Source organism: Strix uralensis, chromosome 27 (assembly GCF_047716275.1).
Source record: "Strix uralensis isolate ZFMK-TIS-50842 chromosome 27, bStrUra1, whole genome shotgun sequence".
NCBI lineage: Eukaryota > Metazoa > Chordata > Aves > Strigiformes > Strigidae > Strix > Strix uralensis.
In genome coordinates, this window is record NC_133998.1 from 3,908,017 (window position 1) to 3,931,196 (window position 23,180).

The window sequence follows — 23,180 nt, forward strand, 5'->3', positions numbered from 1 at the left end:
AATCCCCAGGGTGCAGTGGGAGCAACACCTCTAATTACCAGCCCCAAGTGTTAATGACAATGCTTCTACTGCTGCTACCAATTAGTGGCTCCTGGGGGGGGGGGGGGGGCTGCACGCTGCCATCCCCACACCCTTCCGTGGGTCCTGCAGCTGGTGACACTGATGCCACCAGGATGCTCGCGGCAGTGCTGAGCTCTGCCTATTTTTACCTCCTCCTCAGTGAAGTCTGTTGGGTTGTTCCCATCTCCGAAGGGTTTAATAACCCCAGAGGGGATCTGCAGCCCTTCAGGAGGGGCTGTGCCGGCGATGCCCCGGCTTTGTGTGCAGCAGCACGTGGCATCCGGAGACGGCAAGGAGAGAGCAAGAGAGCCAGCACCTCCTCAGAAATTACCTCCGGAGGCTGCAGGAGCTGGGTGCAGGGAGAAAACACATCTGTGGGTCCAAGAGATCCTTATTTTCCATGGTGGTTTCTCTCCCTTGGGTGCCCTCACCCCAGCATCATCCATCCCGTCTTTCCCGGGCTGCAGGAACTGGATGGTCCTGCCACAGCCACAGCCTGTCCCCACGGCTTTAGGACAGCCCCGTGGGCTTCCCAGCCACCCTTTGGGTGCTGCCAGCACCCCTAAGTGACACCTCTGCACACCCTTTCCCCCTATCCAACACCAGCTGAATATCCCGGTGCGTTTCTGGGATAACTGGTCCAGTGCGTGCTGGGGAGAGCATCCCCAGCTCACGGTTCTCCTCCAGAGCGGGTGGCTGCCAGGATGGATTTTGTTTTTACAGGGATGAATTTTTCTGCCTCGGCTGCTGGCGGGGAAGGTCGGCGCTGGGGAAGGGGCCGAGGCAGCGCAGCCGGTGCCGGTAACGCGGCAAGAAGGGGCCATTGTGGTGAGGCGCAGCTGCGCGGGGCGCGGGAGGGGAGCTAGGGGAATGCAAAATGCTGGCGATGGGAAGGGCTTGGGGGATTCACCACCCCCCCGAGGGTGTTTCCCCCTCCCCTGCACGTGCCGCGGTGACAATAGGGGCTTTATGGGGAGCGATGCCATCCCCCGTCCCAGGAGCTGCTGGGGTCTGGCATGTGCCATCCCAATGGGGCCACGTGGGTGCTGGGGACACCCTGTCCCCACCCTGTCCCCCTGCACAGCTGTGGGCTGGCCCTGCTCAGCAAAGCAGGGTGGTGGTGCTGGGTGCTGGGGTGCTCCCGGGGACCTGCTGTGCCACCAGCACCCTGCTCTCGAGGCTGATGGAGATGGGTCCTTGAAGCGGCGTGACAAAGTGACACTGGGGACGAAGGGGAGGACAGACAGCGGCTCCTCTGCGACCCAGCGGGCAGCAGCTCCTGTTTCTCTTGCTGAGCTCTTGTGAATTATTCAGGCGCTGCCTCTCTGAGGATGCTCCCCCCTCGCCTGGAGCGGAGCCCCCCTGCACCCGGCCGGGGGCCGCAGAGGTGGGGAACAGCGGGGCTGGTGCCGCTGGCCGTGTGCTGGCCGCCGAGGCGGGATGTGCCGTGCGAGAGGGAGCGGGATGAGACGCATGACCTCCCCGAGCACAGGGCGATGCTCAGCGTGCGGGAGAGGAGCCTTGGCAAAGCACTATTTCATTTCAGTGAAAGGAGGAGAGGAGGAAAGGGGGGGGGAGAGAGACAGCACGCGAGCTGGCCCAGATCCTGTTTCTTCTCTTTTTTATTCTCCGTTTTCCTGCAGCGCCAGCTCTCGTCCCCCGCTGATGGGCAATGGCTGTTCCATCCACACCAGCAGCGCCCGGTGCCACCCAGCAGGGATGGGGAAGTCCCGGTGTGCCCCCCAGCCGAGAACCACCCTCAGGGGTTTGGGGTGCAGCTCCAGGGCTGGGAGTGAGATGGAGAGCTGTGCAATGCAGGGGACTGTCCCCGAGATGTTCCCAGGGAGGAACTGGAGACAGGAAGTGGAGGTCTGCATACTGGGCACACTGGGGCTGTACTGGGGGGAGTAGGGTGCCCCCCACATGCCCATCCCATCCCATCACCCTCCGCAGGACCTTCAGCAATGGCCTGAGCTGGGTGAGCACAGCAGCCCAGGCTGCAGGGATGTCCCTGCGATGGGGACATGGGGTGGGGCAGAAATGGGGACACAGGACAGGGTAGCGACAAGGACATGGGATGGGGCAGGAAAGGGGACATGGGATGGGGCATCAATGGGGACATGGGACAGGGCAGGAATGGGAACATGGGATGGGTCAGCAATGGGGACATGGGATAGGGCAGGAATGGGGACATAGGATGGGGCAGGAACAGGGACATGGGACAGGGCAGGGACGGGGACACGGGATAGGGCAGCAATGGGGACATGGAACTAGGCAGTGATGGGGACACAGGCTGGGCAGAAGCTGACCCTGGCACCAGAAAGCCACCACGTTCTGCCGGTGCTCCCTCACTCCATCCACCACCTCCCCCCGATCTATTACGTCTCCTTGGCCCGCAGGCCAGTGCCGCACTGTTTCTGGCTAACGGCTTGTTTCCCATCACTGCAAGTGGCCACCAGGAACAGACGAGCCCAGGAGGGTGATTTATGCCGGGCAGGTTGACGCTGCAACTGTTCAGGAGAGCGGGAACAGCTGCTCCGGCTGTTCCGGCACAACGTGGGGCTGGGAGCAAATCCTGGGGGGCAGCAGGAGCGAGGCCTCGGGGCGGGCGATGGCCTGGGGGCAGCAGGGCCGGGGGGCTGGGGAGGATCTGGCCGGTCTGAGGTTCATTTCCCAGCCGCTGCGTGAGACCAAGATACAAGTCAAAGCTCTGGTTAATCCAGACTTTAATCCGCTCTAAATCCCACCTTTAATCTGTTTAATGCCACCTTTTGGAATTAGGATCCTGCACGGTGGCTCCTTCCCACTGAGCCGGGGGGAGGAGGAGGATGCTCCGACAGTGCTGGTGCTGGGGAGCTCGGGATGGGGGTGCAAACCCCGGCACGGCTTGATGGGACCGTGGGGCTTGTGGGGTCCCCAACGCAGGGACGAGTTGATGGCCACGACCCCCCCAGTTGCTGCACCCCGGCCTAGAAACTCCTCCACGAGGCTGCGAGTGGCTGGAAACGGGGCGCGGGCTGCCCGGCTTGGGGGGGTCCCCACAACACCCCGGTGAGAAACCGGCCCTGCGCCCAGCGTGGGGGCTGCTGCCACCCACCACCCACAGCGCCAGGGCCCACAGACCCTCGGCCGAGCGGAGGATGAGCCCGTCCCCGGTTTGCGCTGCCGGTTTTAAGGTCTGGGGGCAGCCTCCCCCCTGCAATCCCCCTCCCGACCCCCCCACGCAGCTGCCGCCTGCGCACCCCGCAGAGTGCGAGCGGGGCGGAGAGGACCCCCACGCCGTCCCCCCCTTCCCCACGGGTGTCGTATCCCCGTGATGCACCCACGTGTGGGCGAGGGGGGACTCTGCGAGACCCCCCCCGGTGCTTTCCACGCTCAGCCCGGTCTACCAGCGCCCTCCCAAGTTCTTGCTCAAAGGCGCTCCGGTCCCCGGCCGCCACCCCCCGCCGTGACCCACGGGCGCCCCCGTCACCCCCCCCCGCCCCGCCCCGGGTCGCCGTCACCCCCGCGGCCCCGCACAGACCCGAGGGAGTCCCCGCGCACGGCACCGCCGCGCCTGGCCCCCGCCGCGCTAACGGGACCGGCCCGCGCACGCCGGGACCCGCGGGGCCGCCCCGGTGCCGGTCCCACCCCCGGGGCGTGGGGGGGACACACACACCCCTATCGCGCTCTCCCATTGGCTGCTTCGTAGCAAGCCCCGTGCCGCCATTGGTTGGCACCGCCCGTGGGTCCCGCCCCCGCCGCCGCCGCGCCCGGCCCCGCTCCGGGACTTGGCAGCAGCCGCGGGCGGGAGGCCCGGACCCGCCGGGCACCGGGCACCGGGCACCGGCTGCGAGGGAACCGCCGCGTCCGGGCAGGGAGAGGCGCCGGGGGAAGCGAAACCCCCCGCCCGGCCCCGTTCCGCCCCGCCCCGTCCCGCCCCGTCCCGTCCCGCCGGCGGCACCGGAGCAGCCCCGGTCCCGGCGCCGCGCTCCCCCCGAGGCAGCAGCAGGTAAGGGCCGGCCGGGCTCTGCCGCCCGCCGGTGCAGCGCTGCCGGGATCGGGCCCCTCTCGGTTCCCCCCGGTTCCTCCCGGTTCCCCCGGGGTGGGCGGGAGCACTCGGTAACCGGTTCGTGTTTCCCACTCCGGGACCGGCAGCGGGGCGAAGCTTCTCGTCCCGGGAGGCGAGCGCACCCCGCCCCCCCGGGGCATCGGCCGTGTCCCCCTCCCGGTGTCACCGGACACCGGCGGTCCTGCTCGGCCCACGGGGCAGCGCGGCCCCGGGGATCCTCGTAGGGGCGGGGGGGGACCGAGGGTTTGGGGAGCCCCGAGGGGCGGGAGGGGCCGGGTGGGCAGAGCCCGGGGCTGTTCCCGGGAGCCCCTGACTCTGCCTCAGTTTCCCCGGGTGGGTAAAACACGGGGAAAGGGCGATCTCCCCCCAAAACCGGTGGGAAATCCGAGGTCGGGGGACTTGAAACGCCGCCGGTTCCAACGGGTGATGGCTAACGGGAGCTTGGAGAAGGCACCGGGGCCCCCCCCGCCATGGGGACGTCTGCGGAGCCCACAGGCGAGGGCAGGGACGGGACCCCCATGGCAGCACTTGGCTTCGAGCATCGCCCCGTCCTTCCCCGCCGCTGCCCGTCCCCTGGGCTCCGCAGGGTGAAATTCCTCCATTCCCGGGGAGACGAATCCCTTTGGCGAGGCCAGATCCTGCCCGAAGCAACAGAGTTGGGTGTAAAACTTCCCAACTCCCACCAACTGAAGCGTTACCGGCTCCGGAGCGGGGAAGGATTTGGGCCATAAATACTCTTTGCCGACCCCAAGCCCAGCACCGGATCCGAATTGTCCTGAGGAGCTTTTTTTCCCTCCCGGAGCGGCTTTGTCCTCGCCGATCCCGGGGCAGGAAGCATGTGATGCACCAAGGCCCCCGCTGCGGGACGGACGGACGGACGGACGGTGGTTTGGCCTCTGTTTTTGCCCCCCTCCTCTCTGTTTTCCACTTCCCCATGAGTCTCCTGAGCCTCCGTCTGCTCCGAGCGAAGGAGAAAGGAAGTTGGTGCCGGAGAGAGCGGTTTGATGGCAGCTCGAAAAAGAAAAGGAGGAAATGGAAGGCGAGACAGATGCTCCAAAATAACCCCCCCTTCCTCCTCCTCTCTGTAAAATAACCCCCCCTTCCTCCTCCTCCTCTCCATGCTGCAGCTGCCTCCCCGCCAAAGCACTGTAATCCCGGGGGGATTCCTTGATACGGCACCGGATCCGCTCCCCCATCCTGAATCAGCACCGAGCAGCACCCCAGGATTGCACCGGGGGTACCACCCCCCCCTCCCCCCAACACCGGAGCAGCTGCTCTCTGTGCCCCCCCCATTGCCAGGATCCCATTCCCACGCGGTGCCGGCAAACGGGAAGTGCCGGCGGGATTCACCACCCACGCCTGGGGTTGGCATCGCCGGAGCCCCCTCGGATCGGCCGCCCGGCTCTTTGCACAGACACGTCGGAGTTGCCGGGGCAGATCCGCGTTCCCAGGCATCGGTGCAAGCTGGTGCAGAGGAGAAACCGAAAAAACTTTCTGCCCCTTCCCGCAGGTGCCTGCGCCGTGGCTGCGTTCGCCTGTGCAGCCCCAGTGGGGGCACCTACGGGAAGGAGATAACGGGATGGGGGAGTTCAGATCCCGGTGCCAGCGATCGTGGGGACAACGTGGGGACGCGGCCGAGCGCTTGGCAGCGCCGCTGGCACGTGTGCCAGGAGCGAGCAGGGCGAGATGCGCCGTGCGGAGCCGAGCCGAGGCGATGCTGGTGTTCCCCGCACATCCCCGGTCCTTCCCGGAGCTGTGCTGGCTGCGATTTTTGCCATCCTTGCCAAGAAATGAGTTTTTCCTCGGGCAAGGTGTTTACTCAGTGGCTTCCTCTTTGGCCTCACCCCACTCCGCACACACGCGCCGGACCCGGCGGCTCTCGGTAGTGTTTGCACCCATGGCAACGTGCAAGGGACGACTGTTGCAAAAGGCAGTGTGCGTCCTTCCTCCTCCTCCTCTGCCGCCCCAGCGCTGGTAAAATGGGGTCTGGAAGCTGGAGGGGTCATGGATGGTGGGGGACGGGCTGGTGACAGCGGTTGGGCTCTCCGGTTACATCCCCGTGCCACGCCGGCGCTCCGACCCGTCTCCTGTAATCCACCGCGGCGGCAGGTTTTAATTAATTAATAGGGATTGGAGGCGTGGGGAGGTGGTGGAAAGCATTGCCGGGGGACAGAGCGCAGAGCAATGGGATCCCATCCACCCCCCGGCGTTGGCCAAGGATTCGGGGGGACTGGGGATGCTGGGGTGCAGAGCAGGGGTGTTATTTTGGAGCAGCGGGAGGAAACGACACATGGGATGGAGGGAAAACCGTGGAGATCTCCACCATTAAATATTTATCCTGGATGGGGAGATGATACTTCTGTGTTGGAGGAAACTTGTAGCAAGACAGTTACAAGTTAATATGGCCCTGGCAAGGAGGAGGAGGAGGAGGAAGGGGAGGGAGAGGTGCCTCTGCTCTCAGCTGGAGCTTTGCGGAGCCCTCCCCTTGCACCGCACGCTTGCTCCGTGCTGCTCCATAAATTATTTAAGTGCTTTTGCTTTCCCGCATGAAATATTCAACCCGCTGCCAACGGAGCTGGTTGGGGCAGGGGGACTCGGGGAGTGGGACAAGAGCACATGGAGCCGCTGGTGGGTACCCGGTGCCTGGGACGGTGGGGGGAAAGCAGGTAGAAATAACCCCGGGAGGGCGTCGCTGCTGGATTTGGCCCCTTTGCTGTAAATGAGCTGGTGCTCCCACGGTGGCTCTGCCACGGCATGTGCCAGCGGTGCCGGCCCCAGGTGCTGGCAGGGTGACGGTGTCTCATGTTCCCCCCACCCCCAGACAGGAGCTTTAATTGATGTTTTTTAATGACAGGGCCAGATCCTGCTCTCCTGTGCGCCCACCGCGGTGTAAGAGATGTTTTACGGGGGGTCCCTGTGGGATGGGGGCTGAGGGTGCAGCTGGGTGTTGGAGGAGGTGCTTGTGGGTGCTGGCCTGGCGGGGAGGACAACAAACCTGCCCGCGGAGGTGCTGGCAGGGCTGCCTGTCCTCTGCCAGCGCTGGATTTGGCCCTCAGCTCCCCTGCCCTGCGGCGGCACGGCCGGGATGCTGCTGTGCCCTGGCGCTGGCACGTGTCTGTCCCCAGAGCAAGGGACTTCGCGGTGTCACCACATCCCCATCCAGATGTCCCAGCCTACGGCCAAGCCCTCACACCACCCCTCAGGACTGCAAACCCCACCCAGAAACCTGCAAACTGGGTGGAAAACCCCCCCAAAAAGGGCTGTGACTGTCCCCAAAGCCACCGTTGGGACCACAGCCCCGCCGCGCTCTTCCGGAGCAGGGAGGGACTCGGTGAAAGCAACGCCTGGCTGCTCCTTTTCAGTAGAAGAAGCTGTTTTTTGAGGGCGTTTTCATTAAAAAGAAGAAGGGGGAGAAAAAAAACAAGCCCTGAGCAGGCTGGAAACTTAAGCGACAGGAAGGAAATGGGGTGGTTTATTTCGGTCTCGAGTTTGCTCGTCGGGGCAAGGCTTGCCTCTTCCGCGCGCCGATAGCAGCCCCTCCATGAACAATGGGGTCACGGGGCCCTTCCCGGCAGGAAAACGGCTCATTCCGGTGAAATCTCCCGGTTGGTGCTGAGTCAGCAGGTCCTGGTGGGACAGCGCGTGGTGTGGAGGGTGCTGGGTTAACCGGCCTGGTGCTCAGCAGGAGCGAACGTGCCGGGAGGTGAGCTTGGGTTTCCTTGGGGTTTGCAGCGAGCGACCTGCAAAACAGCCCACGGGCGCTGGAGAAGGAGCAGGTCGTGATTTTGGGGTCTAGGAACGACCCCCCCGCCACTGCTTCGTGCCTCAGTTTCCCCCCACGAGCGATGCTCATCTCCCTGGTCCCCAGCAGGAGAGGGCTGCGGGGCAGCCAGGGGTTATTCCGTGCTGGCAGAGGAGGGATGATCCGTTATTACAGTCGCTAATTGGGGGCTGTGGGCACGCGGGGCAGCTTGCAAGAGCCAGTGCTTCCTATTTTTTATGGGCTCCGTAGGTGGAGTTTGCACTTGCTTTATGGCTCCGGTCACCCAGCTCAGGTGTGGGAATTCCTGTTTTTCTGGGCACTGCTCCCAGTGGGAGCCCAGGGTACCCCACAACCGCTGGGGGATGCAAAGGAGGATACTTCCAGTGTCCCAGCGCCGTGGGAAAGCCCCGCTCCTACCGGCGGAGGCTGCCCGCCGTGGGCAGAGCGAGTCCCCCTTACAGCCAAGAGAGAAGATGGAGCCACGCTGCCTCTGCCCATCCTGCCCGTCCCCCTGGACTCAGCTCCGGCAGCATCTCGTGCACGGGGCCATCGGCATTAAATGAGTCCGACCCGCCTGGGAGCTGCCGACAGCTCTGCGAGAGAAGCCTTTGCTTTGTCATTTCTGTCTTATTAAGCGCAAGAGCCTCAGCTTGAAGCTCACGCTGACAAAAATCAATGTTTTCACATCGAAGGAAATACTTACAAACCTTTGTGTTTTTCCTAAGGGCTGTAAATAACGCTGCATGCGGCAGCGCGCGTGGCACCGGTGACGGCAGCTCTGTTACTGCTTAATTCACGCCCTCGCAGAGCCTCGGCCGCCCTCGGGCTCGGGGAGCTGGCGGCTGGATGATGCTGGGGAAGCCGGGGCTCGGCTTGCACCATCGCCCTTGCACTGTTGCTCTTGCACGACTGGCTGCAGTGAGACAGAGCCTTGGCCACAGCGGGGTATCCGAGCCCCGCGGGAGGCCGGGGATTGTCCCACGAGCCCAGCGTGTGCTCCGTGGTGGTAGCAGCAGGATCGAGGATCCCTGGAGGGGATGCGGGGCTGGGTGGCGGCTCAGCTGGGGGGGTCCCACAGAGCTGCCCACAATGGGGACGGACTCAATTCTTGTGCTAGAATAACCCTAACTTTCCTCTCTGTATCCACGGCCAATTTATCCCCCTCCATTCTCACACCAGCAGCATCCTTTAGCTTAAATAGCTCTTCTCCCCTCCCTGGTGATGTATTTATAGCGTGATCCCATCCCTTCCCCGCTCTCGCTTTGCCAGGCTGACCGTGCCATGTGCAGGCTCTTGCATAAGCAACCCCCATCTCTGCCCATCCATCCCGGCGCGGGAGCTGGTTGTTATCATGCTGTTCTCACCTCCCCGTGATTTGTAGCTCTGCTATTTCCCGGGGCAAGATACATCTCCAGGGTCAGTGGCGTTTTATTCATTCACGGCAGTTTTTGAAGCCGTAATCTGCCCGAGATGATTGATTTGGTCCTGCCGGGTGGGGGGAGTTGGGCTGTAGGTGAGCAAGGGGTGAGGTTTTTGGCTTGCCGAATAATTCACCTCCGTGCGATGCTTGTGCTGGCTCCGGAGGAAGCTGAGATGGCGGCAGAATGAGTCTGAGCTCCGACAGCGTGAGCGTACCGGGGCGGGCAGCGCCGGGGAAAAGGGCTCTGACATGTGTTGGTGGGTGCTGCAAACCGGCCGTGCCGCTCCGGCCTCGGCGAGCACCGGGCTGTACGCCAGCACGTGGCTGTGCCGGCTGTGGTGGGTGACTCAGCCATCACCTGGGCTGTCCCCAGATCACCCTGCAGGAAATGAGTCACATTTTAAGGAAGAAAAAATGTTAAAATGATGGGGCAAGACTCCTTCCTGTACCAGGAGGAGGGCGGCACCGGTCGCAGCAGGGAGACGAGGATGGAGGGTCGCGGGCAATGCTCAGGTAGGGAGACCTCACCGGCCCCCGACGCTGCCTGTCGTGCTGTAGCGTCTCCCCAGAGTTCAGGGGAAAGAAGGTGGGAGCACCCTGTAACTCATCCCACCAACAAAACCCAGGGTGTGAGCTCAGCTTTCGCCTGCCTGGGCACCCAGGAGCTCCTCTTGGTTTTGCCGTTGGCTGGAGATGCTCTTTCTCCTCCCAAAAGGCTGCATGGGGAGGAGAGGGGATGGGGACTGATCCAGGGCATGGGCTGAACTCTGTGTGTGCCTCTTTCTCCTGCAGAGATGGACACCTTCAGCACCAAGAACCTGGCCCTACAGGCCCAGAAGAAGCTCTTGAGCAAGATGGCTACCAAGACCATAGCCAACGTCTTCATTGATGACACCAGCAGCGAGATCTTGGATGAGCTCTACCGGGCCACCAAGGAGTACACCCACAACCGCAAAGAGGCCCAGAAGATCATCAAAAACCTCATCAAGATCGTCATGAAGCTGGGCGTGCTCTACCGCAACGGGCAGTTCAGCCCCGAGGAGCTGCTGGTGATGGAGCGTTTCCGCAAGAAGGTGCATACCTTGGCCATGATGGCTGTCAGCTTCCACCAGATAGACTTCACCTTCGACCGCAGGGTCATGTCAGGTGTGCTGACAGAGTGCCGGGACCTGCTGCACCAGGCTGTCAACGGCCACCTGACGGCCAAATCCCACTCCCGCATCAATCACGTCTTCAATCACTTTGCGGACTATGAGTTCCTCTCGGCTCTCTACGGGCCGTCCGAGCCCTACCGCACCCACCTGAAGAGGATCTGCGAAGGGGTTAACAAGATGCTGGAGGAGGACAACATATAAAGTTGGCCAAGATGGGCCATCGGCAGCAACTGCCGGACTCTGCCTCCTGTGAGACCGAGGACAGACATACGCCTGTTTTGACCGTCACCAGGCTTGACGTCCTCCTCTCCTCTGTAGTGCTAACTCACTTTCTCCTCGTTTCTAGAAAAGACTGAACCTCTTGACTTTGTCTAACCTTTGCCCAGGGTCTGCAAACCCTCCCTGTGCTGGGCTTGAGTCCTTTCCAGTTGATCCTGGGCTTCTGGGCTCCTGCTGTACAGTTTTGTTTGCCTTTGCCCACCAAGTGCTCTTAGCTCAGAGTCCAAGGAACTGGACTCCTCACCTTGAACTCTATCCTAACCCTCCTGGGGGAAAACCAAACCAAAGACTCATGGTGCGTAACACCTCTAAGGTGTCTCTGAGCGGGTGGGCAGTTGCTTGGATGAGCGGTGGTGAGACCCTATGACCAGGGGGCTGTGGAGCCCTGTGGTTGTCTTTCAGCAGCTCCATGACACGGTGGGAGCAAATCATTGACCAGGCTCGTGCTGCCCAGGGTAGGAAGATGCTTCTGCACCTTGCAGGCTAGCACGGGCTTCGGCCTCCTAAAAGACAAGTCCTTGAGACCAGAAGGATCCCACCTCACCTGGGCGAGCGGCTGTCCCTTGGAGCAGGGAGGGAGTGGGAGGGACCTGCTCCTTCCCTGCATCCCAGGTACACCCCTTCATCCAAGACCCAACTCCCTCCGCCAGCCTCCCACCATGGTACCACTGTGCTGGCTCTGACGCCTTCCTCAGTGGTTGTCCAAAGCTCTCCCTAGGATTTCATGCGTTTTACACGTCCTCAAATGAGTTATGGTTGTTATTTTTTAGCAAACTCTGTAGCCCTGATGAGTTATTTAAATAAACTCACCTGTTTGGCCTGGGTGCTCCATGCGGTTGTTACAAAGGCGGTTGACAGTGATAAAACGAGCACCGGGGGCAGTTGGTTTGTCTTTTAAACAGCGATTGCTCTCTGTCACCTCGGGTTTTTACTCTCTGTCCCCCAGCATCACTGCCAGCCAGGCTGCCCTGCTCCATGGTAGAGCAGCTCCCAGCTTAGCACGGCCGGTGCTGAACTGGTGGGAGGAAACGCGGTGCAAAACCCAGCACAAACCGATAGCAAAGGTCTGGGGTCCTGGGGGGAGCAAATCCTGCTCCCACGCAGACACTCACACGTGCTCCTCCGCCTTCTCACGTCCCCTCGCTGCACGGTGGGAGCTGAGAAAGCACAACCTGGGTAGCAGAAAGCAACGGGCAACTTTGCAGGATTCAACATAGGCGTGTTGTAAAAGCGTTGTGCTCTCAGAGCACAGATGCGCCCGCCGTGGCCCGCTTCCAACATGCTGAGCTCGGCTTTGAACACTGAAAATTGCCCTTTTCGCATACAAGACGCTGCACAATCTCAACCGGCCTTATCTCCGTGACCTTCTTGTGCCTCCTGTTCCATGGGATGTCTCCAGGCACGGGAGGCTGCCAACGCTCGTGGGCAGAGAGCGGCTCCACAGCTCCCGTTTGCTGCTCCCTTTCCACTGCTGGCTCGAGGCACTGATAACTTTCAGCCTTAAAGATGAAATAAAAGAAATAAAGCCCCTATCTCTGTCATTTCACAGGCCTGGCTCCAGCTATCGCAGCCAATTTAATTGCGTGACACAGCTTGGGGTGGGGGGTAAAGCCCATTTACAGGTGTGCGTGGAGGAGAACGCGGCCAAGATCCACCGAGGCGTCGGCCCCGCGGGAAGGGCAGGGTGAAGTCGGTCCTTGGCGCGTGGCCTTTGAGAACAGACGTTTCCGTCCCCCCTCCCCTCCGGGCTCGTGGCAGCTGTCAGGTATGTGCTGAAGAGGAGCCGGAGCTGGAAACAACTCGGTGGAGTTATCGGCAGCTGCGGCGAGCAGGCAAAGCGGAACGGGGCTGATGGATGCGGTGGCGGCGGCGGCTGCGCTGACAGCCAGCAACGCTTGGCTGGGCTGTTCTCGAGGTGCGTGTCGGCACCAGCTGCAAGATGCTCCTTAATTGCACGAAACATCTCTGCTCAGACGAGCCCCGACTCACGGCTGTTGCCTTTGTCCCCAGGGTTTCGTACACCCCAGGACCACACAACCCACCGAACGCCCGGCCCCAGCTTTCCTTCGCACGCAGGCGGCTAATGCAGAACTTCTCCCCCACACCGCACGGCAAACACCCACCTCGCTTCCAAACTTTTGCTTTTTTGTCCCGGGGAAGCTCTGGAGAGCACACTCTCTGCCAGAAAAGCCATCTTATAGCGTGGGTTTCCCATCCCAACCCGGCTGTACGTGTCTGGGCAATGTCCCTTCAACTCCCTTTGCTCTGGTTAAACAGGGAGAAAGGTCAGAGACCTGCAACACCAGTGCCCTAAGCGCAGCTCGGAGCTCAGGTAGGGCCACTCCTGGGCCCTGCAGGTCAGCTGCAGATCCAGAATGAGCTGCACAGCAGAGAGAGAAGCGTTCAGGAACAGCCTGGAGAACAGAGCTTGTAAAATCCCCAGCGCAAAGCACCCCCAGACTGCCAAAACCCAGGGAACTCCCCCCAGAATGGGCAAAGCAGCTACCAACGACATAATCACAGGGCACCAAAAGCACTTGTCACAACAGTGCTGGGTGAAGCAAATTTGCAGCTGGAGCCTTGCTCTCGCGTGCTGGGACTCCTCTCGGGTGGGCAGAAGCCCCCATAAACCCTCCAAACTCCTGCGTGACATCTCAGCCCCTCCTGGCCAAGGAAATGCCAAAGGCAGCCAGTCAGAGAGGGCAGGAGTCACAGAGCAGAGCAAACTCAGGCCAGAGCATGATGCTTTATTTCTTTATTTATGTTGTATTTACACAGGAAAGGAACTCCACATTCCCTCACTGTTATTACTCTAGATAAGAAAAAAATCACTTCTGTACGTAGAAAATAGTCCTGCAGTTGTACTGAGACATGAAAGTGGTGCTTGGATAGATTCCTGGGTTGTGTCAGAATAAGCAGCTCTGCCTTCCTCACGTCATGTTATCCCAGCCCGCACTCTGCACTAGGACAGGTCCACAACACCCTCCCCAGCAAAGCTGGTCTTCGGTAGCCGCACTCGGCAAGGAGTCAGATAGCTTTGGGCCAACTCTATCCCTTCCTTCCCCCTCCCACCCAATTTAATTATTTCCTCCTGTCATGCTTGCAGAGAAAGAAACCCTGTCTCCCCTCCAGAGACTACAGAGTTAACAACTTTCCGTTAGCAAACCGTGTTTAAATCCAGCCATTTATCTTTCTGCATTGCTCTTCCTAGCAAGGGAGATAAGGAGCCCCCGTTCAGGGAAGCTTTACCATATTCAGCAGATCAACCAAGCAGAAAGCGGGCGACAGAATGGCTGGCTGCAGATCAGGAGTCTCAGAGGAGGTTTCCAGCTGCAAAGCACATTGTTACTCTGACACAAGACAGAATGCATCTGTCTTAACACCTCCAAGCCTCACTTGTGTTGGACCCGAGCACATTTCAATATGGAAAACATAAAAGGTTTGGCCAACCAAAAAAACCCGCAGTTAACAAGCAATCCTCTGTAACTGCCATGCTCTTCTGGCCAAAACACCCGGCCCAACGCTGGCCTCGGGGTCACAGCTCGTCACGGGGTGTTTTTGCTACAATCATGAGTTTGGACAGTTCAAAACGGAACTTGCCTTCCCTGTGAGACACTAGAAAGAGAGAAAACAAGCCCAGGATAAACAGATGGTAAGGCATGAACAAAACAGCCCTGCTGGTTCCCTTCCAGGACGAAAAAGCCAGCAAGTGGGGCATTGCACTTCCTTCTTATGCACGCGACAAGCATGTTGTGATAAACCCGTTCTTCCCCCATGTTAATTTAACATTTACACTGGAACAGGACCCGCAAAATCCTGCTGCCAGCTGTGGATCAAGAGCACTGTACCCCTGACTCCACAACCTGCGCTGTCCTATCTGCATTAAGCTTAAATACTCATCTCCTGGTAGACAGCCAGTTGTCTCCCACACCAGCCCCTTTCTCACATAGTTCTCTCGGTCACAAACCTGTTGTTTCGGTGATTTCAAATTCTTCCTGTTTTAAGGGGATGTCGCTTTGTCCACCCACTGCAGCTTGAGACTGAAATGGGAAGGAAGAAGGTTTAAGCAGTTGAGGCAATCCAAGAAGCTACTGTATTTAAAGCAAACAAACAACAGCACGTTCTGAAAAAAGAGCAAATTTATGCTTTAATAATGCGGAGTGAAAGAATTAAGTCCACAAAGGAAATCTGAAGGAAAATCTCTGGCTATTTTCCCATTTCCTATTAAACCACAAACTTGTGCCCTTCAGGTGACTGAAAGCCTCACTGCTGGGAAATGGAAGAATGAACCAGACAAAAGCACCAGCAGAGGTTTGATTTACTTTGCCACATGCAATATGTTGAGGGAAACCAAGACTCCCCTTGTGCACCCTTTTGGCATTGAGGGAGCAGAAATAAAATGGTGCAGGAGCGCCTACCTGCAGCCACTCTCCTGACTGCCACCACCCTCTAATTAGGGACGTGATGGAGTACGCTTTATTGCACGGATGTCTAATAAATGTTTTCCATGTCCAATTCATGTTTTATAGCAGCCTCCCACACGCCTGCTTCCAAGCGATCAGCTGGGACTTACATAAGCCATGGCATACTCTATCTTGGCTCCTTTCACTTCAGCTTTAAACTGGGTAAAGAAGAGATAAGACTTCCCTTGGGGCCTGAAACAAGAAAGCAGAGTCTTTGGCATCGGCAGAGAGGGTGGAGGTGCAGATGAGCTCAGGATTCATGGCCCCCTCCCTCCACAGCCACCTCTGGTTCTCTTGTAGCTCCTTCTAGTGAGGAGGGCAGAGAGGGGGGAAGAACATGGCATTTATAAACCACCGCCTGGCTAAAGAGCCCAGAGTCACAGCATCTCTCAGGAGAGGAAAGCCCTCCGGTGCTGCCCTGCAGAGAGGCAAAGCCAGCCGGGAGGGAGGGTCCCTGGCCCAGATCCCACCTGCCTTGTTGTTGCTTTTGTCTCAGAGAGTTTGGGGGTAAAGAACACACCTCCAGACAGAGCAGGAGAAGAGCAGGTTGTCTTCGCTGACTCCAATGTTCATCTGCCATTGCTGCAGAGGGGAAAGGTCCAAAGAGTTAATGCGGGTAAGAGCCTCGCTCTTCTCACTCACCCCCGAGGCCAGTCACCTCCCCTCCCAGCTGCGGGCATGACAAGTTTCTACCATTCTAAAATAACACAACATAACTAGACAACAGTTGCTGATGGCCCTTTTACTTTGTGTTGCACAAAGGTCAAGGCCTGGTTGCCCTCTCCTCTCCGCAGTTCCATTAGTACAGTAACAGAAAAGAGTTAAAGTCTCATTTCCCTTCACGCTAAAAGAAAAGGACCTGATTCTAACAGGACTCACGGATAACAAAGTACAAACTGTGTATCTGCACAGCACTTACTGCAGCAGCACCACAAGCTGCAAAAAACCTTCAAGTCTCCTAGAGAACACAGGAGTTACTCCTATGCGGTCCTTCCTACCAGCTGGGGTATGAAAATGTCACTCCCTGTTCTCCAGAGACATCCAGCCCAGAGATCTGTTAAGCCTTACAAATGTCACGGCCTCACAAACCACAGCATCGTTGCAACACACAAAGGACACTTCGTTCAGGGAGCAAATCCAACAAATTACTTTTGCAAACACACAGCGTTAGAAACAGTGCAACCACCCTTCCTCACAGCTCCCGGTCCCTGGAATCAGCTCATCACAAACGAAATCGTTCTGAACAGCTTCTCACTCTGTGCAGCCATAGAGACCGAGCGTAAGGGAAACGCTCGGTTTGCCCAGCTCACCTCGTTCGTTCCTCCCTGAGCTGAGTATGTGAAGGTGCAGGTGTAATCCCCCTGGAAGAAGAGAAGAAGACGATGAGCAGCCTCGTTCCAGCAAGACCTTCTCTTTATTCACCACCAGCCACTTCTCGGCAACGACGGGAGATCTGGGGACACCTGAGAGAATTCCCGGGGCTGCAGCAGAGTGGAGCCCCCGGCGGTCTCACCCCGGGGGTGACTGAGGAGGAACATGCACCATGTTCGTGCCTGGAACTCGGCGGAGCGCAGACAGAGCCAGGGACCTCATCCCCCATGGGGTGTCAGCAGGACCCCGTGGTGCTGGGGTGAGGACTCCAGTTCTGGGGGGCCCAGGGACCCCTTCTCCATTGGGCCCCTTCCGCTTGGCGAGCCTCCTTCCCATGGGGATCCTTTCTTCGAGACCCTCATCCCCCTGGCGACCCCTCCCCTCCCCTCGGGGTACCTCCTCCCTTTGGAAACCCCCCTTGGGGACCATTCTCCATGGCAAGCCTTCCTCCCTGGGGACCTCCTCCTCTCCACGGAGACTGTCCCACCCCGGAGACCCATTTTCCTTGGGGACTCCCTTCTGCTGGGGACCCCCCCCTCCCTTGGGGACCCTCTTCTGCTTGGGGGCTCCCTCTCTCCTTCGGGACCCCCCTGCCTTCGAAGACCCCCCTTGGGGACCCCCCCCCTACCCCCGTCAAAGGCCGAGTCCCCCCGCCCCTAGCAACCAGCCCCCTAGCAACCGGCCCGGACCCCCCCCCCCCCACGCCGCCATCAGTTCGTCCCGCCTTCCCTCGCTGGCAGCCAGTCCCCGTGGCGGGAGGCGGGAGCGACGTGCCCCACAGCCAATCAGGGAGAGGCGCGTACCCTCTCCTCACTCCCTGCCTCCCCGCCTCTCACCAGGCTCCGGGAGAAGGAGTGAACCTCCCCGCCGGGCCGCACGTCGAAGTCAGCCGTGCTCGGCTCCTCCGCGGCCCGCGCCGCCAGGCACAGCAGAGCGGCGGGCACCAGCGCGGCCCACAGCCGCCGGCCGCTCCTCCCGCTGGGCGCCGCCATCTTGGAAAGGAAGCCCGGGCTACGGCGGGCGGGAGGGGTCAACACGGGCTGCGGCCGCTCAGCGGGCGCCCCGGCGGCCATCTTGGGTGTGGGCAGGGAGCCCGGGCGGGTTAACCCCTTGGGGGCCGCGGTGGGGACAAGAGACCGCTGGGACGAGCAGCCACGGGGATATGGGACAAGGGGACAAGGCGACAGCAGTCTGACACCAGCCAATGCCCCTCTGCGGCAACGCTCTGCTGTGTGGTTGCTCCCACGGGGGATTTGGGGCAGCGGGGGGACATTCTGGGGAGCCCACACTGCCACAGGCTGTGTCCCATGTCCCAGAATCACAGAATCATTTAGGTTGGAAATGACCTTGAAGATCATCTAGTGCAGCCCTTAACCTCACCCTGACCGTTAAATGCTGTCCCTGCAGCCCCTCTCACCCCAGCCTGGCCCCTGCTCGCCCTCCAGGGTGCTGGGCTGTGTGTGCAGGGCATTAATCCCCCAAATTATTCAGGACGAGAGAGAAAATAAAGAGCAGAATGGGGGGACAGGTTCATTTTCTGCCTGTCACGCGAGTTTAATGGGGTAAAGACTTATTTTTAAAAGAGCTGGGTGTGCAGGGGCAGCGGTGTTGGCTCGGCTCCTGCAGCGTCGGGCAGAGCTGCAGCCACAGCCAGAAAATCCCTCCCGGCTGGTGGCCTTTGGGATTCGGCTGGAAGGAAGAGGGGCCGCAGGAGGGGAAGGAGATGGCCAGGCTGGGAGGAAAGGCACGGAGAAAGCGCCGCTCGCCAAGCATCGTGCTCAGGGAGCTTTGCCTTTCCCACCAGGAAAAGGACAGGCTGCAGCAGCCTCACCTCAGCCACCAAACCCTGCCTGGCCACCGTTTGCAGGCGCAAAGTGATTAGCTGTACCACTTTTAATTGCTTCTCACCGCACACAAACAAAAGCCCCTTTCCAGAAGGAAACAGCCACAGACTCACAGCCAGGGCAGGGAGAGCTGCCCGGGGAGGGAGGGATGTCCTGGCTCACAGCGCGGGGAAGCTGGCCTGGTTGGCCACCCCGCACTGGTTGTCGGCACCCTTCAGCAGGCGGATGTAGCCCTGCTCGCCCCACACCTCCGACCAGCTGCAGGAAGAGATGGAGAATGAGCACATCCGTGTTCCCACCGGCCCCGCTCAGGGAGGACGAGCGAGACAGGCACGGGAGCCAGAGCACCCTGCGGGACAGGGATGCTCCTGCCATGCAGCTCCAACCCCGGCAGGAAGGGGGGGACAGGCTGTGTGTGGGGGTGAAAGGGGCAGCGGGTTTGGGGGGACGCCCTCGGCTCCTACCTGTTCTTTAAGATCCAGTAGCTCACATTGTGCCCGAGCTCCTGGCTTGTGCCGTAGCCCACGGCCAGCATCCCGTGGTTCACCTGCTGGCTGCAAAACATGCTGCTGAAGATGCCTGGGAAGAGCAGAGCTGGGGTGAGTCAGGGTCCGGCCCTGATTTCTTTTTCTCCAGGTGAAAGCAGGGTGGTGGATCCTATCCCTCTGAGCTGGGTGCCCCAAGAAAACTCCCGAGCTCAACAAGGGCTCAGCAGCCCACGCCCTGTAGCGAGGCAGCCCTGCCTCAGTTTCCCCATCCATGCCACGAAGAGTGAGACGGTACCTGACTTGTAGAAGTGGAAGTGGAAGCTGCTGGCATCCACCGCCACAGACACGGGGCCCACGGCTGCCACTGCCTGCTCCAGTGCTGCCTCGCTGCCTCGCGCTACCTGCCAAATGGTGGAGCAGTTGGCCGCCCTGTCCTGGGGGTTGTATCGGCAGCTGGAGGTATCCTGAGGGGAGGGAGAGCGATGCTGGGGCTGGGACCCACTAGCACCACTCTGCTGTGTCCCCAGGGCCACCTCCCCTCCCTTACCGTGGCCGTGTAGGGGTAGACGTGCTCCGAGTTCAAGCCGCCGTTGTCGTGCACGTACTGGAAGGCGCGAGTCATGTATCCACCGTGGCAGCCGTTGTTGCCCAGCTTTCGGGAGCAGTCGATGAGGTTCTGCTCGCTCAGCACCGCCAGCTTCCCCGTCCGGTTGAAGACGAGCCCCTCCAAGGCCCCTGTGGCACTGAACGCCCAGCACGACCCACAGTGCCCCTGGGTGAGATGGGGACAGCAGAGGGGTCACGGAATCACCCCCAAACCTGCTGGAGAGGGACACTGTGACCCCCGATGCTGCTCTCCAGCTTCTCAGCTACAAAACTGCAGTGGCCAAAGCTATGGGAGCTGCTTCTCTGGGTTCTGCAGAGGGGTTTTGGTGCTTGGGAGAAGGATGGTGCTTGTTTCTGCTGCCCAGACTCCTGGCTCATCACACAGACCCCCACCCCGTGCCCACCTGGTTCTTTACGGGTGTCACGTAGCCCTTCGCCCGCCAGTCCACCTCTGCCGGGGTCTTCAGGGCTGCCGACGCTTGGAAGAGCCGCGCCGGCTCCTCCTGCCACGCTGGGCTGAAGCCATTCAGGAGCTGGTTAAACTCCTCGTCCGTCTGCAGGTCACCAAGGGAGAACTCGTGTGATGCCCAGCCAGCAGCACCACAACTCCCCACCGGCTGGCTGACCCCCGGCAAGCAGCCCAGCCCCAGGGGCACCTCAGTGAAGCAGGCTGGGGGCAGCCAGTCCCCAGATCAAGCCCTGGGTGCATCAAGAGGTCCCTGGTGCCCAGCTCAGGACCTGGGTACACCCAGGCGGGTGCAGCCCCCAGGTGCAGGGAGGGGAAGGTGCTGGGCGCAGCGGCAGGTACCAGGTCCCCGTAGTGGTTCATGGCCAGGCGGAAGCCGTGCTGGCCCTGTGCCTCTTCCCAGTTGTGCTGCTGGATGCGCCACAGGTTCTTCTCCCAGACCTCTCTGCGGGCGGCCTCGGCCTCCTGCCACGAGGCAGAGCGGCAGCAGGATCAGAAACGTCCCCCAGGAACACAGGGACATGGGACGGGGTGGGTGCACGTGGGTGGCTCTAGACGAAACCCCCCAGAGCTGGTCCCGGGGGAGCAGGACCTACCCCTGGGTACTCCTTGGCGTGGAGGCTCTTCCACCCTTCCCAGGCCTCCTCCAGGGCAGGGTCCAGTGCCACGGTGCAGCCCAGCAGGGCCAGCAGCAGCCCCAGCAGCACGGCCATGGCACCCAGCTGGGGGGAACGGCGAGAGCAGGGTCAGGGGGGGCCCTGGGCTGAGCCCTGTGGCTACCAGCCAGGGCCATGGGCTCAGAGCAGGATGAGTCCTTCCAAGCCTGGATTAGATGTGACGGGGGAGGCAGAGAAATGCAAACAGAGCGGCCAAGCCAGAGGGAAGAGAGAGATGTTGGTTCCTCCAGCTGGAGCAGCTTTTGCGTGGCCACGCTGCTGTTTTGACAGGAGGTTTAGAAGGTCTTAGCCGTCCTTTGGGTGGCATTTAACTGTCCTTTTTAGGAGAGGAACGAGCAACTTCACGAGAGAGCACAGCCTGGGTGGCAGAAGGAAGCAAACGCAGACAAAAGGGCAGCGAGAGCAGCAGGGACGATGCTGCCTCTCCCCACTCGTTTTATTTGCAAAATTCCACCGGTTTTCTCTGCCACCAGACGGTCCCTCTCTTCCCCTTCCCACAGCAGCATCCCCCTCTGCAGCAGCTCTCCCTGCACCACCGACAAGGGGCACAGCCCCTGCTCAGGGACTCAGCACCCATCAGGATCAAGCCCCAAGCAAAAGGATGAGTGGGGAAGGCAGGGTTGTATCCAGACCCCTCCAGAGCAAGGTTTGCCTGTTCACTGGGGACAACTCAGCCTCCCAGCTCCAACCCAGAGCAGCTTCGGGACTCGAGGCGAAGCAGAAGAGCCCAGCGGAACAAGAGCTGCAGCTGCCGGGCCAGGACGAAGCTGTTTTCACTTGAAAGCCAGCGGAAACCTGCACCAGCAGAAATCTGCAGCAGCCTCCAAGCAAGAGGCTTGAGCTGGAACCAGAGATAAGAGGTTTTTCTACAGAGGTGGGGAGGCAGAGGATCCGCCGCTCCACGCTGGTGACTGAAGCCTTGCATCTGTCCCAGCACAAAGGCAGGATGCCTGTGCGTACGTGCTTCACCAAAATCCCTGTGTGAGGATTTTCCAGCATCAATTTACACCCTTTCTTTTTCCTAGCGTACACACGCAGCCCTCCCCCTCCCCCAGCCCAGCTCCTGCCACCGCCAGCCCCCCTCCACCCCGGCGATTTGTCTTCCTCCCATCGCTGCCGCACGCCCTGTGCCTCCTTCGCTGGAGCCTGGTATTTCTGAGCAACTTCAGTTATTCTGGGGGTGCTGCTCTGCAAAGCCACGCAGCGCACGGCAGGGCCATGGCAGAGAACAGAGATCAAATGCCCAAGACACCCCTAATCACCAAACACAGAGTTTCCACTGACGTGGCTTTCCAAGAGCAAGAGCTGTCGTCGCACCTTTATGCCACATGCTTTGGGAATGGAGATGCCGAAAAGTTTTCTGTCTGAGCATCTTTGAGCAAGCTTTTCTGAGCTAATTTTGTAGCTCAGTGTTTTTGTTGTAAAAATAAGTCTTCAAGAACATCTGTTCTCCCTCCACATCCTCCACCTAAAAATAAAGCCCCACACGTTGGGTTTTCGTGGGAGAAATGCCTCCCAAGCCACTCTCATGCTTAGTCCCAATTCTTGAGGAAGAGGCATTTTTGCCTGGTTTCCCCAGCACCCGCCGCTTCCTCTGGCCGTTACCGCTCACTCAGGAAATTAACTCAACTTCAGGCTACAGCTGCAAATCCTCTCTCCGAAAGAGACACCACGAACCCAGCTGCACCACGCTTCACACTCCCATTACCTTTCCCACAGGACAGCTGGGTGGAGGCCTCCCACATAATTTGTATTTCAATCCCCAACAGAGCCTGTTACATATTGAAAAGCTCAGGATTGCGGTAGGTGATTTCCTGGTTAATGCCTCTCAGGATTCTCAATGCCCAAAAGAAGAAATCCAACCCCTTTTTATGGCATCAAATAATCCTACAGCTTCAGAAGCAAGCTTGGGGGATCAAAGGAGCTGACAGATTTGTAAACTCTTCTAGACAAGAGCGTTTTAAGAGTGCATTGCAGACATTTTAAGAAACACTTGCTCTTTCAGGACAGGAAAAAGCAGTTTAAATTAAGACTGAAAAGAAACAAACTCTGCAAAATAAAGCTTCTTACCATCCACCAGCACCAACCCGGCTCTAAAGATGTCAGGGAGAAAGGGGAGCAGCTTTTCTGCTGGCAGGCTTCTCTCGAGTAAACCTCAGAGACGTGCAACTTCCTCCATTACGTCCCCTTCCGCCCCTCCGACCTCAGAAGCTGCACCAGGGGTTACTCAGTGGGGTGCGTAGTAGAAGCTAAAACACAACTGCAATAGTCAGGACGATTATTTGGGTGTGGGGACAAGAGGGGGCAACAAATAGGCTCGCATCTATGTTCAGAAAGTAAAATGCTTCAGCTGCAAGACGCTTTGCATTTAAAACAGAAGCCTCCAGCTTGCATCCTCAGGGCGTTTAATAGCTGTTTAATTAATGCCTGACTCTGGTATAGAGAGGAAAACAGCAAGGCCAGGTTTTGTAAGCTGTAAGCTCCAGAGAGGGCGAGCATAGGCAGGCCCACCACCTGCGAAAAGCAGCTCCGTGTGTC

The 23,180-nt window shown here is 59.7% G+C and overlaps 3 protein-coding genes across 5 annotated transcripts; 1 reads left to right on the plus strand and 2 right to left on the minus strand.

Annotated features, from left to right (window-relative positions):
• Positions 1–3,852: 3,852 nt before the first annotated feature.
• Positions 3,853–12,259, plus strand: TNFAIP8L1 (TNF alpha induced protein 8 like 1). Of its 2 annotated transcripts, none has more exons than XM_074851935.1 (2): positions 3,853–4,051; positions 10,087–12,259. In XM_074851935.1, the coding sequence occupies exon 2, from the start codon at positions 10,089–10,091 to the stop codon at positions 10,647–10,649; it is 561 nt and encodes a 186-aa protein (XP_074708036.1). In that variant the 5' UTR covers positions 3,853–4,051; positions 10,087–10,088; the 3' UTR covers positions 10,650–12,259. The 2 variants fall into 2 exon arrangements, with proteins under 2 accessions (XP_074708036.1, XP_074708037.1); XM_074851936.1 differs by lacking the exon at positions 3,853–4,051 and adding an exon at positions 7,521–7,814.
• A 1,206-nt stretch (positions 12,260–13,465) lies between these two features.
• On the minus strand, positions 13,466–17,591 carry MYDGF (myeloid derived growth factor). Its single transcript, XM_074851933.1, has 6 exons — positions 17,398–17,591; positions 16,501–16,551; positions 15,711–15,772; positions 15,301–15,382; positions 14,695–14,767; positions 13,466–14,342 (listed from the first exon to the last, which is right to left on the minus strand). The coding sequence occupies exons 1-6, from the start codon at positions 17,551–17,553 to the stop codon at positions 14,263–14,265; spliced, it is 504 nt and encodes a 167-aa protein (XP_074708034.1). The 5' UTR covers positions 17,554–17,591; the 3' UTR covers positions 13,466–14,262.
• Positions 17,592–18,090: 499 nt separating this feature from the next.
• Positions 18,091–22,803, minus strand: LOC141935578 (procathepsin L-like). 2 transcript variants are annotated; one of them, XM_074851932.1, is made up of 8 exons: positions 22,713–22,803; positions 20,562–20,687; positions 20,308–20,430; positions 19,904–20,053; positions 19,441–19,665; positions 19,189–19,294; positions 18,870–18,984; positions 18,091–18,663 (listed from the first exon to the last, which is right to left on the minus strand). In XM_074851932.1, exons 1-8 carry the CDS (start codon positions 22,713–22,715, stop codon positions 18,564–18,566), a joined length of 948 nt encoding a protein of 315 aa, XP_074708033.1. In that variant the 5' UTR covers positions 22,716–22,803; the 3' UTR covers positions 18,091–18,563. The 2 variants fall into 2 exon arrangements, with proteins under 2 accessions (XP_074708033.1, XP_074708032.1); XM_074851931.1 differs by having other exon boundaries at positions 19,189–19,357.
• Positions 22,804–23,180: the final 377 nt, after the last annotated feature.

Coding starts and splice junctions, on each gene's coding strand:
- TNFAIP8L1 (XM_074851935.1), top strand. CDS start 10,089: ATGGACACCTTCAGCACCAAGAACCTGGCCCTACAGGCCCAGAAGAAG.
- MYDGF (XM_074851933.1), bottom strand. CDS start 17,553: ATGGCGGCGCCCAGCGGGAGGAGCGGCCGGCGGCTGTGGGCCGCGCTG. Junction 16,552..17,397: donor ACTCCTTCTCCCGGAGCCTG/GTGAGAGGCGGG, acceptor CTCTTCTTCCAG/GGGGATTACACCTGCACCTT. Junction 15,773..16,500: donor CTCAGGGAGGAACGAACGAG/GTGAGCTGGGCA, acceptor TCCCCTCTGCAG/CAATGGCAGATGAACATTGG.
- LOC141935578 (XM_074851931.1), bottom strand. Junction 19,666..19,903: donor TGACACCCGTAAAGAACCAG/GTGGGCACGGGG, acceptor CATCTCACCCAG/GGGCACTGTGGGTCGTGCTG. Junction 19,358..19,440: donor TCTACCCCTACACGGCCACG/GTAAGGGAGGGG, acceptor CCCTCCCCTCAG/GATACCTCCAGCTGCCGATA.